General features: G+C 38.3%; 1 protein-coding gene across 7 annotated transcripts in view; it reads right to left on the bottom strand.

The window, feature by feature from the left end:
• The window catches only part of RERE (arginine-glutamic acid dipeptide repeats), a 461,116-nt gene that overhangs the window by 174,323 nt on the left and 269,303 nt on the right, over window positions 1–17,490 (bottom strand). For all 7 annotated transcript variants that reach the window (XM_031006017.3, XM_031006032.3, XM_055383731.2 and 4 more), the window contains one exon: window positions 11,025–11,129. In XM_031006017.3, the coding sequence (XP_030861877.3) occupies window positions 11,025–11,129 (105 nt within the window). The remainder of the gene's footprint in view (window positions 1–11,024; window positions 11,130–17,490) is intronic.

Below are 17,490 nucleotides of genomic sequence, written 5' to 3'. Positions count from 1 at the left end.
AATTGCCCCGCATATCTAGACATGGAACTGAGTTTTCTTTCTATCTATCTATCTATCTATCTATCTATCTATCTATCTATCTATCTTTCTATCTGTCCATCTTTCTATCTATCTGTCCATCCATCCATCCATCCATCCACCCAGGAAGCTTGCTGATTTACCTATTAGCTTTAACAATTTGGATGGGCCCGGGGGCTCACAAATATAATGGGAGGCTGAAGTGGGTGGGTGACCTGAGGTCAGGACTTTGAGACCAGCCTGGCCAATGGGGTGAAACCCAGCTTCTACTAAAAATACAAAAATAAGTCAGGCATGATGGCATGCACCTGTAGTCCCAGCTACTCAGTAGTCTGAAGTGGGAGGATCACTTGAGCCTGGGAGGCAGAGGCTGTAGTGAGGCGAGACTGCACCACTGCACTCCAGCCTGGGCAACAGAGCGAGACTCCACCTCAAAAAAAAACACAAAACAAAACCAACAGCAACAACAAAACTAATTTTTTCACAAGTTTTCTCAGATTTCCTATGGTGAAAATTATACTTTATTAATAAATGTTCATTTTTTCATTTCCAACCCTCACATATTTTCTTCTTCAAGTCTTAATGGATATTGAAATCCTGCTATTGTTTCTGGTTTCAGAGGAAAAAGTTTCCACACTATGCCTTTAACTATGGTGCTTGCTGTAAGTTTATAGTAAGTATTCTGTTAGATTAAGGAAATTCATTCTACAATTAATTTTCCTTTTCTAAGAGTCCCCCTCCCCAATTATTACAGAGCGTTGAATTTTATCAAGTGCTTTTTCTACATTAAGATGATTGCATGGGTACAAAAAAAGAATGAATGAATAAGGTCTAGTATTTGACTGTGAAACAGGGTGACCATAGTCAATAATAATCCAATTGTACATTTTTAAATAACTAAAATAGTATAATTGGATTGTTTTCAACACAAAGGATAAATGCTTGAGGGGGTGGACACCCCATTTTACCATGATGTGTCTATAATGCATTGTATGCCTGTATCAAAACATCTCATGTACCACATACATACGCTATGTATCCACAAAAATTAAAAATTAAGAAAAAGATGATTGTCTATGTTTTCTTCTTCTATATGTCGAAGAGGTAACATATGCTAACAGATAAATTATTAAGCCATTCTTATATTCTATAAATCTGGACATGCATATTTACCTTGCTAGACTCCGTTTGTTAACATTTCATTTAAACATTTTACATTCATGTTCATAAGATTGAACCTATAAATTTTATTTTTTTAACCTGGTTTTATAATAAAGGTTTTATTAGCTTCATAAAATGACTCAGGGGACCCATAACAACTTTCTCTGTTCTCTGGAACACTGGTAGAATTCACCTGTAAAGCATGAGTCTGATTCATTTTTCTTTTTCTCTTTTATTTGGGGGGGGTCCGGGGAAGGGGGAGACAGAGTTTCGCTTGTTACCCAGGCTGGAGCGCAATGGCACAATCTTGGATCACTGCAACCTCCACCTCCTGGGTTCAATAGATTCTCCTGCCTCAGCCTCCCAAGTAGCTGGGATTACAGGTGTGCACCACCATGCCTAGCTAATATTATTATTTTTAATTTTTTTTTGAGACGGAATTTTGCTCTTGTTGCCCAGGCTGGAGTACAATGGCACAATCTCGGCTCACTGCAACCTCTGCCTCCTGGGTTCAAGCAATTCTCCTGCCTCAGCCTCCCGAGTAGCTGGGGTTACAGGTGCACGCCACCCCACCTAGCTAAATTTTTGTATTATTAGTAGAGACGGGGTTTCCCATGTTGGCCAGACTGGTCTTGAACTCCTGACCTCGGGTGATCCACCTGCCTTGGCCTCCCAAACTGGTGGGATTACAGGCATAAGCCACCGCCCCTGGCCCTTTTTTTTTGTTTTAGTAGAGACAGGGTTTCACCATATTGATCAAGCTGGTCTCAAACTCCTGACCTCAAGTGATCCACCACCTCAGCCTCCCAATGTGCTGGGATTACAGGCGTGAACCACCAAACCCAGCCTGATTTATTTTTCTTTTTGGTCTAATGAGATTAAAAAAATTATCCAATGCAAATTATAAAAACTGCCTTTAAAGGGAGAAGGTATGCAGTTTTTACCTATTTCCTCTTTCTTCCAGGCGGAAATCTGGATGTAATGGCCATCACTACATTGCCACCTTGAAACAAGAGAACAGTGGCAGACAAGGTAGTAAAGGGTGGACCCCTGATGACTGTGAGGTCCTAGTCTAGGAGTGCTTCCTTTCAAACTCTGCTTACATGAGAGAGAAATAAAAGTGATATTTTATTTAAGCCTTTTACACAGTCTCTTTCTGAAGCTTCCAGGATTTGAAGTTCTCAGGTGTGTCTTGCTGTTTGTCTCATCTGACCACAGTTAATGGTACATGGTTTTTTCCGATATTTTTGACGGTGAGCTTGGCATTCAAGGATATTTTATATGTGGGGATCCTACAGGATCTTGGATGAGGGTGTCTCCCATCAAAAAACATTTTACATATGCTTCTGCCAGGTATCTTGAGGGGTTTACTGGCATGAGACCACTTTTTATATTGTCTTCTTATCCTAGAGTTCTCATATTCTGAAGTGCCCAGAATCCCAACCCTAAACAGAAGGGTTTCCCTGTTACTCCCCTCTAGGTTGGAAAATGTTAACAAACTCAATCCAACCTCACCATGAGCTACTGAAAGATCAGCTTACTGCTTTAGTTTTCAGTTTCTCTTAATTCTTTGGAGCTCAGCTCTGCAGTTAAAAGTTTTGTTATGTGTTATTCCATTACTCCAGGTAACATTCCTAGATGTTCTCTGACAAAGTGTTTTTGAAATGATCAAAGGGTTTTTGAAATGATCAAATCAAATGATCAAATGAAAAACAGGCTTTTGTCCTGTTTTATTAAAGTTATCTTAACTTCAGTAGGCTGTGTTTTCCAAACATACATGTACTCTCAACCATCTCCAATATTTTCCATCTCAGGTAAATGTTTCTGAGAATTCAAATGTGATGGCAGATAAAAGCAAACAGGAAAAAATTTGTATCCAGCTCTAGCTGCTCATCTTCAAAAGCTACACAAAGACCACAAGCTGTGGTGAGTGGAAAAGGGAACTGTTACTCAAATGAAAGTAAATTTTAGAATGTCTCAAATTCAAATTAGTTGAAATACAGGTGTTTTAGATTGTTAACTTTTCCGCTTAAGTATAAAGATTTATGTTGAGGAAAAAAATGGTCCCAAGGTCACAGAGCAAAGTGACAGAAAATTAAGAAATAAAGACATTAAAAATAATGAAATAAGGTTTCTTAATGTTAAAGAAGAATGTTACAAATAAGGAAAAGGGAATAAACTAGCAGAAATTCTGTAGTACTGGATTGAACTTGGAGAATTTCACATGAACTTATGAATATACACAAATACAAAACTATAGGTGCAAGTGTGTGCATTATATATGCGATAGATACAAACACATGCACTCCCTAGCTCTGTTTCTCAGAAGGTCAGAGAGAAGCAACACTAAGTAATGAGCACACTTAGCACCAAATCTAGGCTTTAAAATATCATTCTCCAAACGCTGGGACAATCTGACCTCAAAATGAATAACAACAGCAGCAGGTTATAAACAATTAAATAAAATAGGAGGCCATTATTCCGCTAAATAAATGAATAAATCGAAAGTTTGATGAAGATGAGATCTACACAGTCACAAAGCAACCTCCCACAAAATGGTTATTAATTAAAAAGGGAAAAAGAGACACCGTACAATGGCAAAACCTGGCAGACATCACGTTCAGCAACTGGTCAAAGTGAACATTACCAGCAACTGGACAAATAAGAATTGTATACTGACAGGATACAGAAAAAAAGAACACACAATTTCTGTGATACATGATCTAACTCTAATAATAAGGAAACACCATAAATGCAAACTGAGGGACAGCTGGGCACAGTGGCATACACCAGTAGTCCCAGCTACTAAGGAGGCTGAGGCAGGAGGATCACTTGAGCCCGGGAGGATCACTGAGGGGGGAGGGAGGATCACTTAATCTAGGCTGCAGTGCACTTAAACCATACCTACGAATAGCCACCTCACTCTAGCCTGGGCAACATAATAATACTCCATTGCTATTTAAAAAAATAATAACAATAACGCAAACTGAGGGACAGGATACAAAATAATTGGCCTATTCTCTTCCAAGGTCATGAAGCCAAGAAGCAACTGAAAAACTGTTCCAGATTTAGGGAGACTAAACAAACATGACAACTAAATCCATAATGCCAAACAAGATCCTTCTGTTGTAGGTTTTTATTAGGAACACCGGCAAAATTTGAATAGGGCCTGAGAATACCATGGTAATAATATTTTCACTGGTAATTTCCTGATTTTGAGGGCTGTATCGTGGTTATGTAAGAAAATGTTCATGTTCATAGGAACTACACAAAATATTGGAGTATGAAAGAGCTTCAGGGTGACAACATACTTTCAAATGATTCAGTTAATAAAGGTCTTCTACTCTACTTACAAGGAACTATTCTGTTTTAAAACAAAATAAAATGCACACAGTATTCTAACTACCACACTAACTCTTAACTCTTGCTATTATTAACATTATTGCAGTTGTCAGTCTAGGAGAGAGAAAGTATAGTCCCTGTAAACGCCTCAAGTTTATGACTGCTCCTGAACATAATGATAGTAACATATAAGCCTCAACGCTGCTGCAAAACTACACTCTAGGGAGAGAAAGAGGAGAAGGGAGAAAAGGATGAGAAGAGGTGGGAGAAAAGCAGACAGCCTGCAGGAGACTGCAGGTGATCATGGACATTCTCCCCCAGATAAGATCTGACATCAGACCTGAGCCTTCAACTTGTTTTCCCATTTACTGGCAAGAGAGGACTAGTGTGCAAAGCACAAAAGAACCAAGAATATAATTTGGTGTTTCTGCGGTACAGACCAAGCCTAAGGAAATCGCTGCTAGTTTTATAAGACATTATTAGAGAGTGAGAGACAGCACCCATACAAAATGCTACATTTTAAATAATATGTCTTCTTCACTGTCCTTAAATGCACTTCAGGAGCCTAAAGAACATTTCATTTGGCAAGGGGAAATAAAAGAACAGCTGCCTGGGAAAATTCATGCTTAATTATCAAGAAGATAAAGCCATTTCTTCTCCAATGGCCATTATCATATCTTTTGTTCTTACTGGAACTCCATTCACCATTACTTCCTTTCCCTCCTAACTCACAGACAGGAAGCAAAGGAGACCTTTTCCCAGAAAGGAGGGTAGAGAGCCAGAAGGGGTCCAGAGTATAGCATTAAAAAAAAAAAAAAAAAAAGAGAGAGAGAGAGAGAGAAGGCACTGGCCCATGGTTGAACTGCTGGAAGTAGAGAGATGGGAAGATGGGGTAAAAAAACAACCAAAAATCCAGCAAAACTTAATTGCTATAGGGGATAGGTTCATTTGCTATAAAAAGTCCCAATCCATTTCTCAATGAAACAGCAAATCAACCAGATGGCTAACGGTCTACCTGGTAGAATCATGACATCTTAAAAAGTAGTTTATATTTTGCTTTTGGATTTAACACTTTACAGGATTAAAACAAAACAAAATTTAGCCGGGCACGGTGGCCCCTGCCTGTAATCCCAGCACTTTGGGAGGCTGAGGTGGGCAGATCACGAGGTCAAGAGATGGAGACCATCCTGGCCAACATGGTGAAACCCCCTCTCTACTAAAAATACAAAAATTAGCTGGGAGTGGTGGCGGGTGCCTGTAGTCCCAGCTACTTGGGAGGCTGAGGCAGGAGAATTGCTTGAACCCGGGAGGCGGGGGTAGCAGTGAGCCGAGATCACACCACTGCACTCCAGCCTGGCGATAGAGCGAGACTCCATCTCAAAAAAAAAAAAAAAAAAAGTTAGATATTTTTCAACCTTGTCTCTAAAAGAAAATTTGTAATTACTTCTGCAATTCCCAAGAAGAAACAAAAAATCTGACAGTTTACAGAAGTTTTCTGCAGGGTAGCTTTCATCATCCCCATCCTACTGATGCAGAAATAGAGTCCAGAAAGTGCATGCTTTACCCATGGACACGAGGATTAAGTAGCAGCACGGGACTAGAACCCAGGCCACCCAGATCCAAGAGGAGAAATCTTACCAGATGGCTGGAAGGATCAAGCCGTCAGATTAAATGGCTAGAAGGTGTTAGACAAATGAAAAAAGCAACTAAGGACAGTAAAGAGAGGCACATAACCACGTCCCTATGCTCATCTCTTTTTGTAAGCTAAGACCAATCTACTTTATATTTTAGTTTAACCACCGACGCTGGTGTTTTAGCCAAATGCACCTAAGGCCTCCTAACTGGCTTTATTTATGAAGACCTCTGAGCTGAAATTTATTGACTTTATTAAGTTTCTTGGCAGACTCTGGATCAGACCCTTGAAACAAACAGAGAACACAATGACATTACTTGCAGAGTATGCTCACCACAGAAGTAAATCTGGATGAATCTTGTTCACATGTACAAAACTGAACACTCCCTGAGTGCAGAAATGTCAAAAACAAACTCCAAAAGCAAAGCCCAATTACCTCAGGGTTCAAAGTCAGGTCAACATTAGATTTAAGGCTCTCTCATTTTTCACAATCTCTTAGTAGTTTGTATTCTACTTGGGCAAAAAAATTATGCCCCCTAAATTTTTACCCAATTAAGTTTTGTTCCCGCTGAGTGGAGCGGCTCATACCTGTACTCCCAATACTTTGGGAAGCTGAGGACGGAGGATCGCTGAAGCCCAGGATTTAGAGACCAGCCTGGGGAATATAGTGAGACCTCAACTAGACAAAAAATTTAAAAAATGAGCCAGGGATGATGGCGCACACCTGCAGTCCCAGCTACTTGGGAGGATGAGGCAGGAGGATCACCTGAGCCAGGTAAGTTGAGGCTGTGGTGAGCCCTGATCACGCCACTACACTCCAGCTGAGGCAATAGAGTGTGACCCTGTCTCAAAACAAAGAAAAAAATAAGTTTTATTACTTAAATTTCATGGCTAGCACTAATACAGAGTCATAATCCCTTATCTAAAATCCTTAGGATGAGAGGTTTACCAGAATTCAGAATTTTTATTTTAGCACTACAGCAAATATATCACAGCATGTAACACCCCAGCAGTGTTCAAGTAATAATCCATATTCCATCATATTAGTATTTTTAGAGTAAAACTTACACAAACTCACACAAAGTGAACTGAATTAAGAATATAAATAGCCTCCTATCAGTTCAGGTTAGGTTCAGCCATCAAATACATTTTGGCACCAACCTTGGCATAAAATTTGTTAGATCTTCAGAACTTTCATATTTCAGAATTTAAGATAAGAGAGTATGGATCTATATTACTATAGACGCTTTATCAGTATTAATAAGTATTCTAGATTAAAAAGAATGAAATATAAGTTTATACCTAATAATAACAAAGTAATTCCATGCCAATTACCAAGAAATCCATTCTTCCCAAATGTTAAAGGCAACAAATTCTAGAGTACAGAACAGTCAGTCTGTTTCCCACTATCACACATTATTAGTTCAATAAGCGGTAATCCATCAGGAACAAAAAAAATCAGATCCCTGACAAGATACAACATTCAGAAATATAATGACCAGGTTAGAGAAAAAAATAAAATGAAGCTGTACACTGAAATTTAAAAAGGATCTATGCAAATAAATGTGAAAAAAATTCCAAACTTTCAGTGCTGATCAATATGCTAACAAAGTATGGAAAATTACATAAATCAACGTATAACTACTTTTGGAAAATTAGCTCTGAGAAATAAACAGTTCCATCTTAAGGTTCACTTTCAACTGCTCACTTAAAGTTCCTGCATTATTTAAGGGGACAACAGTCATGAAAGTCTGCAGTCATGGAATCACTATTCCTTAAATTTCCAGTGGACTTTCCTACATGCCGTATTTCCCAGGACCATTACGCAATCAGAAAAACTTTGACATTTCCTTTCTACATTAACTTACATATTTACCTAAATAACTCAGGGCACTAAGAGTCAGCATACAGTACACTATGTAGCCACGACTACTTACTAGTCCTACTCATTAAAACTGGGGGAAAACTATATAGGAAACCAGCTTATCACACAGCCTCCTCCCTCACAAACTTGAAACAAAGACAGAAACAGAGGTAAATTCTGCAAGGGTATGCACCCTGGGAATTCTAAGAACTGGACTGTGCACAGCCAGTTTTTCTACACTCTGTTAAATTAGATGCATTTTTGGATCATTTGAGCAGCTGTGGGAACTACAGCCCTAACCCCAAACTTCAGGGATATAAGGAAATGTTCGGGATAACACCAGCAAGCCAAGGCAGTAGGCTGCATTGGCTCCACTGCTGCAAATGTCTACAACGGCCTTTACACTTCAACTGTGAGAAGTTTGAGATTTGCCTCAAAGTTTACTTATAAATGGGCACTTAAGTATTTGTTCAATTCAACTAATCCAACACTACTCAAGCACTTAAAACACACAAAGCAGAAGGTGGACATAGGGAACGCAAGTGTAGAAGAAAATCAGTGGTGACTAGAAAGGTCACTAAGGGAAGTGATTCAGGATGCAGATCCTTTAAGTGTGCTGCTATCATCATGTCTCTGTGTTCCTTATTGCATCCGTATTTTAAAACAAACCCGATGGGATGTATTGCCCAGAAAGACTGTCAGCAGCACACAATGAAAAATAAGAAAAGAACTTGAGTGAGTGCCTGGCTTACAAAGGTAAGTTACATATTACTTTTAATAAGCATTCAGCAAAACATGTATAACTAACATTCGTAAAAAATAATTTTGGTTAGTTGTTACAAACCTGAGAGTTGAACATTTAAAAGACAAAAGCTACTTTAGTTAATTAATATAACTTGTGCAACAGGAAAACTATCAAGTGATTAAACAAGCACAATATCGCTAAAATAACATCCAATTCCTTTGTATCTAGAGAGAAATCCAAGTTCAAGTATTTTACAATTTACCTGGGCAACAGGAAGACATGAGAAGGTAGCCAATAAATGCATATGTAAAATAAACATTTCAAAATATCAGATGCTTAAGAAATATTACCACTGACCAGCTTCTTTATCATTGGAACACGGCATACTTTTGAAAAAACAAACAAACAAACTCAACCATCATAGTTTTCTTTCTTTTCCTTTTTTTTCTTTTTTTCTCGAGATGGAGTCTTGCTCTGTTGCCCAGGCTGAAGTGCAGTGGGGCAATCTCGGCTTACTGCAACCTCCGCCTCCCGGGTTAAAGCAATTCTCCTGCCTCAGCCTCCAGAGAAGCTGGGATTAAAGGTGTGTGCCACCATGCCCAGCTAATTTTTGTATTTTTAGTAGAAATACGGTTTCACCACGTTGGCCAGGCTGGTCTTAAACTCCTGACCTCACAATCTGCCCGCCTCAGCCTCCAAAGTGCTGGGATTACAGGCATGACCCACCTACACCTGGCCAAGCATCATAGTTTTCTAAAGGAGAAAAGGTACTCTTTGATGAGCATTATATTACTATCCATACATCAAGCACTATCTAGAATCTAGCTTCTGATGCTGTCTAGTAGCAGCCTGATGCTGTCTAGAAAATAGCATCCAATATTGAGAGGAAGAGAGGGAGACAGACAGACAGATACACTAATGCGAGCCCCAAGAGAGCTGTGGGCAGCTTCATAAAACCACAACAAAAAACACGTTCCCTTCTACCCCTACGTTGACTACCCAACAACATCCTAAGTTTTACATATAGTTTCTGAGAGTCCTCTAGAAAAATGTTCTCAATAAAATGATACCCATTTTGCCTTTACACTTAATGTAGTTCTTCTGCTAACTTCTTTGAGCCAAGTATTATTTATTTATTTATTTATTTATTTATTTTTTTTAAAGACAGGGTCTCCCTCTGTCGCCCAGGCTGGAGTGCAGTGGTGCCAGCGCAGCTCACTACAGCCTTGACTTCCCAGGCTCAAGCAATCCTCCTGCCTCAGCTTCCTGAGTACCTGGGACCACAGGTGCAGCCCACCACATCCAGTTAATTTTTATTTTATATTTTGTTGAGAGAAGAGGTCTCACCATTTTGCCTAGCTAGGCTGGTCTCAAACTCCTGGGCTCAAGCGCTCAAGCAATCCTCCCACTGTGGCCTCCTAAGGTTCTAGGATTACAGGCATGAGCCACTGCACCTGGCCGTGGATGTTTTATTTCCTTCTAAATCTTCACATGTATAAACATGTCTTGGGTGTCCAGAGCATATATTACTTGATCAGTGGCTAACATCCTGTTTTTAAAATCCTTAATAAAATATGCAGTCACATGATCAATACAGGGCAAGTATGAATATATACACTCATAAAAATTCTTCCACGTGCTACATTAAAGTAGCATCTATGACAGACATAAAAATTGTTAAATTACTCTGACCCTATTGCTTCTCATTTTAAAAAAATAGTAATTCAAACTGTTACATAGATCTTACCAAGATGTTTTGAGAACTTGATGTGTCTGACTCATACTAGTAGTCTTACTAAAGATATTTCAGTGTGTGTTCCTGGAGTTTTATTACCAAGAGTGAACAAAACAAATGAGTAACCAACAAACTTTCCAAAATTACTTAGTCTTTTTCAATATGGTATTATGGAAGGCTTGACAGAATGTGAATCAGGGAAATAATCTACCAATTCTTAATACTTAATTCAAAATACAGATCAACTAAAAGTATATCTTTATCCCACCTTCTTTCAACCCAAATTTTCTGATTTTTCTTTTTCTGAATAAAAGTAAAGAGCAAACAAAAAGCCACTTTAGATGTCAAAGACATTAATTACAACTCCTCCCAAAGAAGTTTACTGAAGGACTCTGGAGTCATTTTTTTTAAGTATGTTACTAGTGTATGTCCAGAAGCATAAACTACACACACACACACATACACACACACACAAATGAGAAAAGGAAAAGAGTTCTCAATGAATGGACACAAGTGACTCACTTACCTTGTCTCAGGGTTATATCCTAATATGTAGAAAAATGAATCCACTCGGGCTTTAAACTCTCTAGCAGCAAATATGTCAGAAAAATGGGAGATGTTACACTTCCCTCTGGGAAAAAGAGAAAAAAATAATTAGTAATACCCTCAACTGCTTTTGCTAACCAAAACTGGAGGGGGAAGGGTGGAGGAAGCACTGAACTAAGTCCATGTGCGTGGAGAATCAGCTACAAACACCACACTTTATTTCACCTATTCAGCTGTTTCATGACTGCTTCACTGTACACCTGTGTAATCTGACAGCTTTTATATCACCATTTTACTAATAAAGTAAAATTAATTAAAACAACAAAGATAAACTGGAGACAGGACTATGAGAAAGAATATTAAACAAAGTAGAAATGGAGAAAAATTAAAGCCACTGTGAATATAAGAAAAACTCAGTCTAAAGCCTTTCTAAATCATAAAAAAAAATGAGCCTTTCTTCCTACTATATTATGATAGGCAGAAAGTTTAACTGTTTAAAGCTAAAATGTGTAATATTTGACATGTCTTTGGAATACAGCTTCTGGCCAATAAACATTTTTCTTCTCCTGTAATGTGCAACAAATAAAGTTACTTGGAAATTAAAACCTAGAGAAATTTTAACTTTTTTGTATAAACATGGGCCCCAATATACAAGGAGTTTTCAAATTTTGGGGTAACTTTAAATGGCTATAAAGTTAGAAATCACTTTCCCATAGAAATACTAAAATAAAGTGGAGTAAAGTTTTCAGGTTCATCTACCACCTAAAGTTAAACCAACCTGTAGTTGAAAACTCTACAATACTTACTCCAAAACGGCTTAAGCAATGTTTCCATGCACCAAGTATCAACGTAAATGCCAGAAGCATTATATCACGTGGTGAGGCCTAACTTCCAAACCCAAACACACACACGCACACATACACTGACTCCAGGATTCCCAAAGAGGCAGGGGAGGCTTAAGAACTCTAACTCCCTCCCGGTCACTTTAATGTCAAGTGGAAGCCAAAGGCTACAGTGAGGTTAGATGGAAATGGAGGACCAAAAGTTCCCATTTCATATCAAAAGCCGTGCAGCATACTTCCAGGACGTGGCCTCCCACTGCTTGAGCAGGCTATCTGTTGTGATAAGAACTCCATGAGTATGCACGGTAACAACATACACACCAGCTAATGGCCACAGTGTTACGAAGAGAAGCTGGCTGAGGGGTTATCAGCATGGGTTCATTCATTCACTTCCTACCAAGAAATTAAAAAGCAAGGTTCTTCTTTACCTTAAGGGCTTAAGTACCTGTAACCAAAGCAGGGTCAGCCAGGCACAGTGGCTTCACACCTGTAATCCCAGCACTTTGGGAGGCTACAGCAGGAGGATTATTTGAGGCCAGGAATTCAAGACAAACTTGGGCAACATTAGTTGAGACCCCATCTCACCACACCTGGTTAATTTTAAAATTCTTTGTAGATAGGAGTCTCACTGGGTTGCCCAGGCTGGTCTCAAACTCCTGGCTTCAAGTGATCCTCCTGCCCTGGCCTCCCAAAGCACTGGGATTATAGGTGTGAACCACTGCACCCAGCCCCCATCTCCATTTTTTAAATTAAATAACAATGCTGTTGATATAAAGTCCCTTTGGGAACTATAGATTAGAAAGTATCCATAGTTCTATAGAATAGAAGCTACAGAATAGAAAGTATTCCAGGGTTACTGAGCACTTCAAACAACACTGATACAACTGAGAACTGAATTTAAAATTTTATTTGATCTTAACAAATAAATTATTTGATCTTATGTAAATCTAAATAGCTACATATGGCTACTAGCTACCATAGTGAACAACACAGATTTATAAGACTTTTCCATCACAGCAGAAAGCTCTATTAGAAGTGCTATAGTATTCATACCTACTATTTGTAGATAGTAAGATCCAATTCAAGGAAAAATACAGACTAAGCATCAACTTCCCAGGCCCAGAACTGCCTCTTCTAGTATTTAACTAGAACTAAAATAAGCTTCTGGGAAAGAAAAGGCAGGTATGATCTTTTTTACAAATGAACAACTAGCTCACTTTGAAACCACCCATCCATACAAGGTGATTTAATCCCCGAAAGCCAGAAGAAATAGGTTCCTTTAGCAGTAAAATAGAGATAACACCTACTGCACTTATAAAGACAAAGCCTACAAAACTCTACTACACAATGCTATGTAAAGTAAGTTATTCCTATTATTGTACATTACTAAAGGAAATTGATTCTTCTTTTATTACTGTTCGTTATTTCACTCTTAAACTGGAGTAATTAATGTATCAATTAAAGGTAAAGAAAACCCTTAACTCTAAACACAACCACTAGAAATCAGGTATGTTTAGGGCAGGGTTTATCAATCTTGGCACTAATGACAGTCTGTACTAAATAATTATTTATTGTCAGAGGCTGTCCTGTACATTGCAGGATATTTAAGAGCATCCTTGGCCTCTACCTAGTAGCACCCATACACATTTCTTCCTCACAACAAAAAATGTCTCAAGACTTGCCAAATGTCTCCTGTGAGGGGTGAAACTACTGGCTTACAGAAAGCCAAAAGCAATAGGAATAGAAGCATTTCATCTGATAAATGATTATGAAGTTGTCGTAAATGGGATTTTTCTCTAACATCAAGCCCTTTCTCTATTTGATTCTGTTTGTATATATGAAAGGTACTGACATTTAAACATTTCACTTTTTTATCCTTTCTTATGCTTCTAATTGCACTGTACCTCTAATACAATGTGGAAAGAGTGAACATCCTTGGCTAGTTCCTGATGTCAGTGGAAATGTCTCTCATGTGTTCCTATTAAATATGACACTAGCTTTATAGACAATCAAACCATAATCATAGTATTGGAAATAATTGATTGATTTCCTCCTTTAGATTTAATAGTTTGATATATGCTATCAATAGAGTGAAAACCTGAACCAACCTTGCATTCCTGGAATAAATCCCAGCTGGTCATAATGTATTTTTTAAACAAGGTATTAAACTTTTAAAAAACAAAAAGAATTTGGTTAACTACATCTAAGTTTTCTTCCTCCCAAATTTGTTTTTATCTTTATTATTTCCTTCTTTGTACATTTTTATTGTTGCTGTTATTCATGAAAGGTTTATTCATAATAGCCTAGAAACAACCCAAATGTGCAGCAACAGGTAAATAAACAAATTGTATATATGTACAATAAAATACTACACAAATACAAAGATCTAGTGATACATAAAATACCATGGACAAATCTCAAAAATTAAATGTTGAGTATAAGAAGCCAGACACAAAAACAGTATACACTGCATGATTCCACTTATATGAGCTTTAGAAGAGGAAAAAATAATTTATAGTGAGAGAAACCTGAACAGTTGGTGATTTTGGGTGGGAAGTTTTGAGAGGGAAGGATCTTGAGGGAACTTCCTGAGATGAGGGGAATATGCCAGGTCTTGTTTAGGGTCAAACACATTTCTGAAAATGTACACTTATAATCTACATTGTACTGTATATTAAAAAACTACTAGAGGAAAGTAAAACAATGAGAATCATTACCATATAGCTGTAGCCATATGGTAATGATTCATAATCTTGCCAGTTAGCCAGCCCTCAAACACTGAGTATTGAGCAGAGCTGAAGAAAGGGTTTCCATAACCAGGTAAGGCCACCAGGATTGGCTCTGACTGGGTGGCACCCATTTGAAGTATTTTACAAATCACCTCGTGATGAACAGTGTTTACCTTTAAAAATGTGTGTATATGTGTGCAGAAGTATGGGTATGATTTTAAGTATTCAGTGTTTTTTATCAGAGCACTCTTCTCACCATGATCTCTGTCAAAAGTAGGACATTATTTGACATTGTTTACAGAATAGATGAGGAGGGACCGTTAAGAGAAAATTGCCATCACATCCACCTTGCTGAAATAACCAGTTCCAGAGCCTCCTAAAGTCCTGTATACTCTGTATCTAAAGCAATGCTTCACTGTTAATAGAAATAAGACTAAAGACAGGGAAGCCCCATGTATTAGCATCCTTTCATTCAACAGTAAAAAAGGCGTCCCGGAAATGACTCATTTCAGTAATCCTTCCGAGTGGGGCGGGCCCCAGGGAGTTTTACACCTGGGGCATCATCCGAAGGGTCTTCTGGCTACCAAGAGGAGGTGGCTATATGAAAAGGATGAAGAAGAGACAAGAGAGCCCCTCTTATGTAAGGAGACAATACAAATGAAAACTGTGGCCTAGAAATTCACTCCCTTAAAATTACCAGTAACTGGGAAGGTCTTCCTGTATCCCCAGGCATGCGCAAACCCCAAAGACTCAGGACAACGTGCATGAGCACACACAGAATGTTTACAGTAGCAAATCTGTTGAAAGCTATTATTATCATTATTAAGATGGAGTCTTAAGAATAAAAAATTATTAATAAAAAATAAATTATTAATAAAAAATTCTCTCTTTTTTTTTTTTTTTTTTTGAGACAGAGTCTCACTCTGACACCCAGACTGGAGTGCAATGGCGTGATCTCGACTCACTGCAACCTCCGCCTCCCGGGTTCAAGCAATTCTCCTGCTTCAGCCTCCCGAGTAGCTGGGATTACAGACGCGTGCCACCACACCCGGCTAACTTTTTGTATTTTTAGTAGAGACGAGGTTTCACTGTGTTAGCCAGGATTGTCTCGATCTCCTGACCTCGTGATCTGCCTGCCTCAGCCTCCCAAAGTGCTGGGATTACAGGTGCAAGCTACCATGCCCGGTCTTTTTTTTTTTTTTTTTTTTTTGAGATAGGGTCTCCCTCTGTCACTTGGGCTGAAGTGCAGTGGTTTGATCTCAGCTCACTGAAGACTCAACTTCCCAGGCTCACGTGATTCTTCCAGCTCAGCCTTCCCGGTAGCTGGGACTACAGGTGCGCGCGCCACCACACCCAACAATTTTTTGTAGAGCTAGGGTTTCACCATACTGCCCAGGCTGGTCTCAGACTCCTGGGCTCAAGCAACCTGCCCAGCTTGGCCTCTCAAAATGTTGGGACTACAGATGTGGGCCACCATGCCTGGACAAAAATAAATAAATAAAAATAAAAATAAATAAATATATATATATATATATAATTTTAGTTTGTACTTCCCCTTTTGCCCAGGAGTTGCTTAACAGGAAGTTTTAAATTTCCAGGTGAAAGGGTCTTCTGTTCTTTGTTTTTCTTAGTAAACTACAATTTTATTGCATTTTAATCGGAATGATTTTTTTTCTGTGATCTAATATATGACCAATTTTTGAGAAGGTGGCAAGATACACAAATCAACGTGTATTCTTTATTATTACAGGATAGAGTTCAAAGTATGTCTGTAGGCCAGGTGTGGTGGCTTACACCTGTAATCCCAGCACTTTGGGAGGTCGAGGTGGGCAGATCACAAGAGGTCAGGAGTTCAAGACCAGCCTGGCCAACATAGTGAAACCTTGTCTCTACTAAAAATACAAAGATTAGCTGTGCATGGTGGTGGGCATCTGTAATGCCAGCTACTTCGGAGGCTGAGGCAGGAGAATCGTTTGAACCTGGGAAGCAGAGGCTGCAGTGAGCCAAGATGGCGCCACTACAAGGATGGGCGACAGAGCAAGACTTCGTCTCAAAACAAAAAAAAAAAAACAAAAAAAGTTAAGATTATTAGTTTAGGGGGAAAAAGTCCAAAACTGTACAAAATCTGTAACAAGGAAGATTTTTAAACACTCCTGAAAGACAAAAAAGGGGATGTGAACAATGGTAAAACATCCATGTTCTTAGATAGGAAAACTCAAACTGGCATTTCTCCACAGATTAATTAATAAATCCAATACAATCCCAGTACAAATACCAACAAGCTTTTTTTAAAAAAAAATAAAACAAAATATTAAGCTTCACATGGAAAAACAAATAACTAAAAAAGAGGGGAACATATATTAAAACATACTATAAAGCCTCTGTAATTAAGAGTGTAGTGCTGACACATAGACAATAGAACAACAAAACAAAAAAGCAAGTACAAAATACATATGGAAAGCAAGACATGACAATGGTGACATCTCAAACCACTACAATCAACATAGGTATTTTAATAAGTAATCCTAGAACAACCGGGTAGCATTATTTTTTAAATATGGTGTAGGGAAAGGCTTTCTAACTATGACTCAAAATCCAGAGGCAATAAAAGACTGATAAATTTGATTAGATAAAAATACATTTTACACAATAAAAAATACAACAAATAAAATTAAGTGAAAACTGACAAAAGTGGGAGAAAAATATTTGCAACAATTGCCATGTACCACGGTCGTATAAAGCACTTTTTAAAAGTAAAACAAAAAGAAAACCCAATAGAAAATACATAAAGAGACAATTTACAAAAAAGAGACAAAAATATCCTTCAAACATATGAAAAAATGTTCAAACTCATTGTTAGTGAAATAAAATAAAA

This window comes from Gorilla gorilla, chromosome 1, assembly GCF_029281585.2.
Source record: "Gorilla gorilla gorilla isolate KB3781 chromosome 1, NHGRI_mGorGor1-v2.1_pri, whole genome shotgun sequence".
Taxonomy (NCBI): domain Eukaryota; kingdom Metazoa; phylum Chordata; class Mammalia; order Primates; family Hominidae; genus Gorilla; species Gorilla gorilla.
Note: the sequence above shows the minus strand (reverse complement) of the source record. Positions and strands in the feature narration are given on the sequence as shown.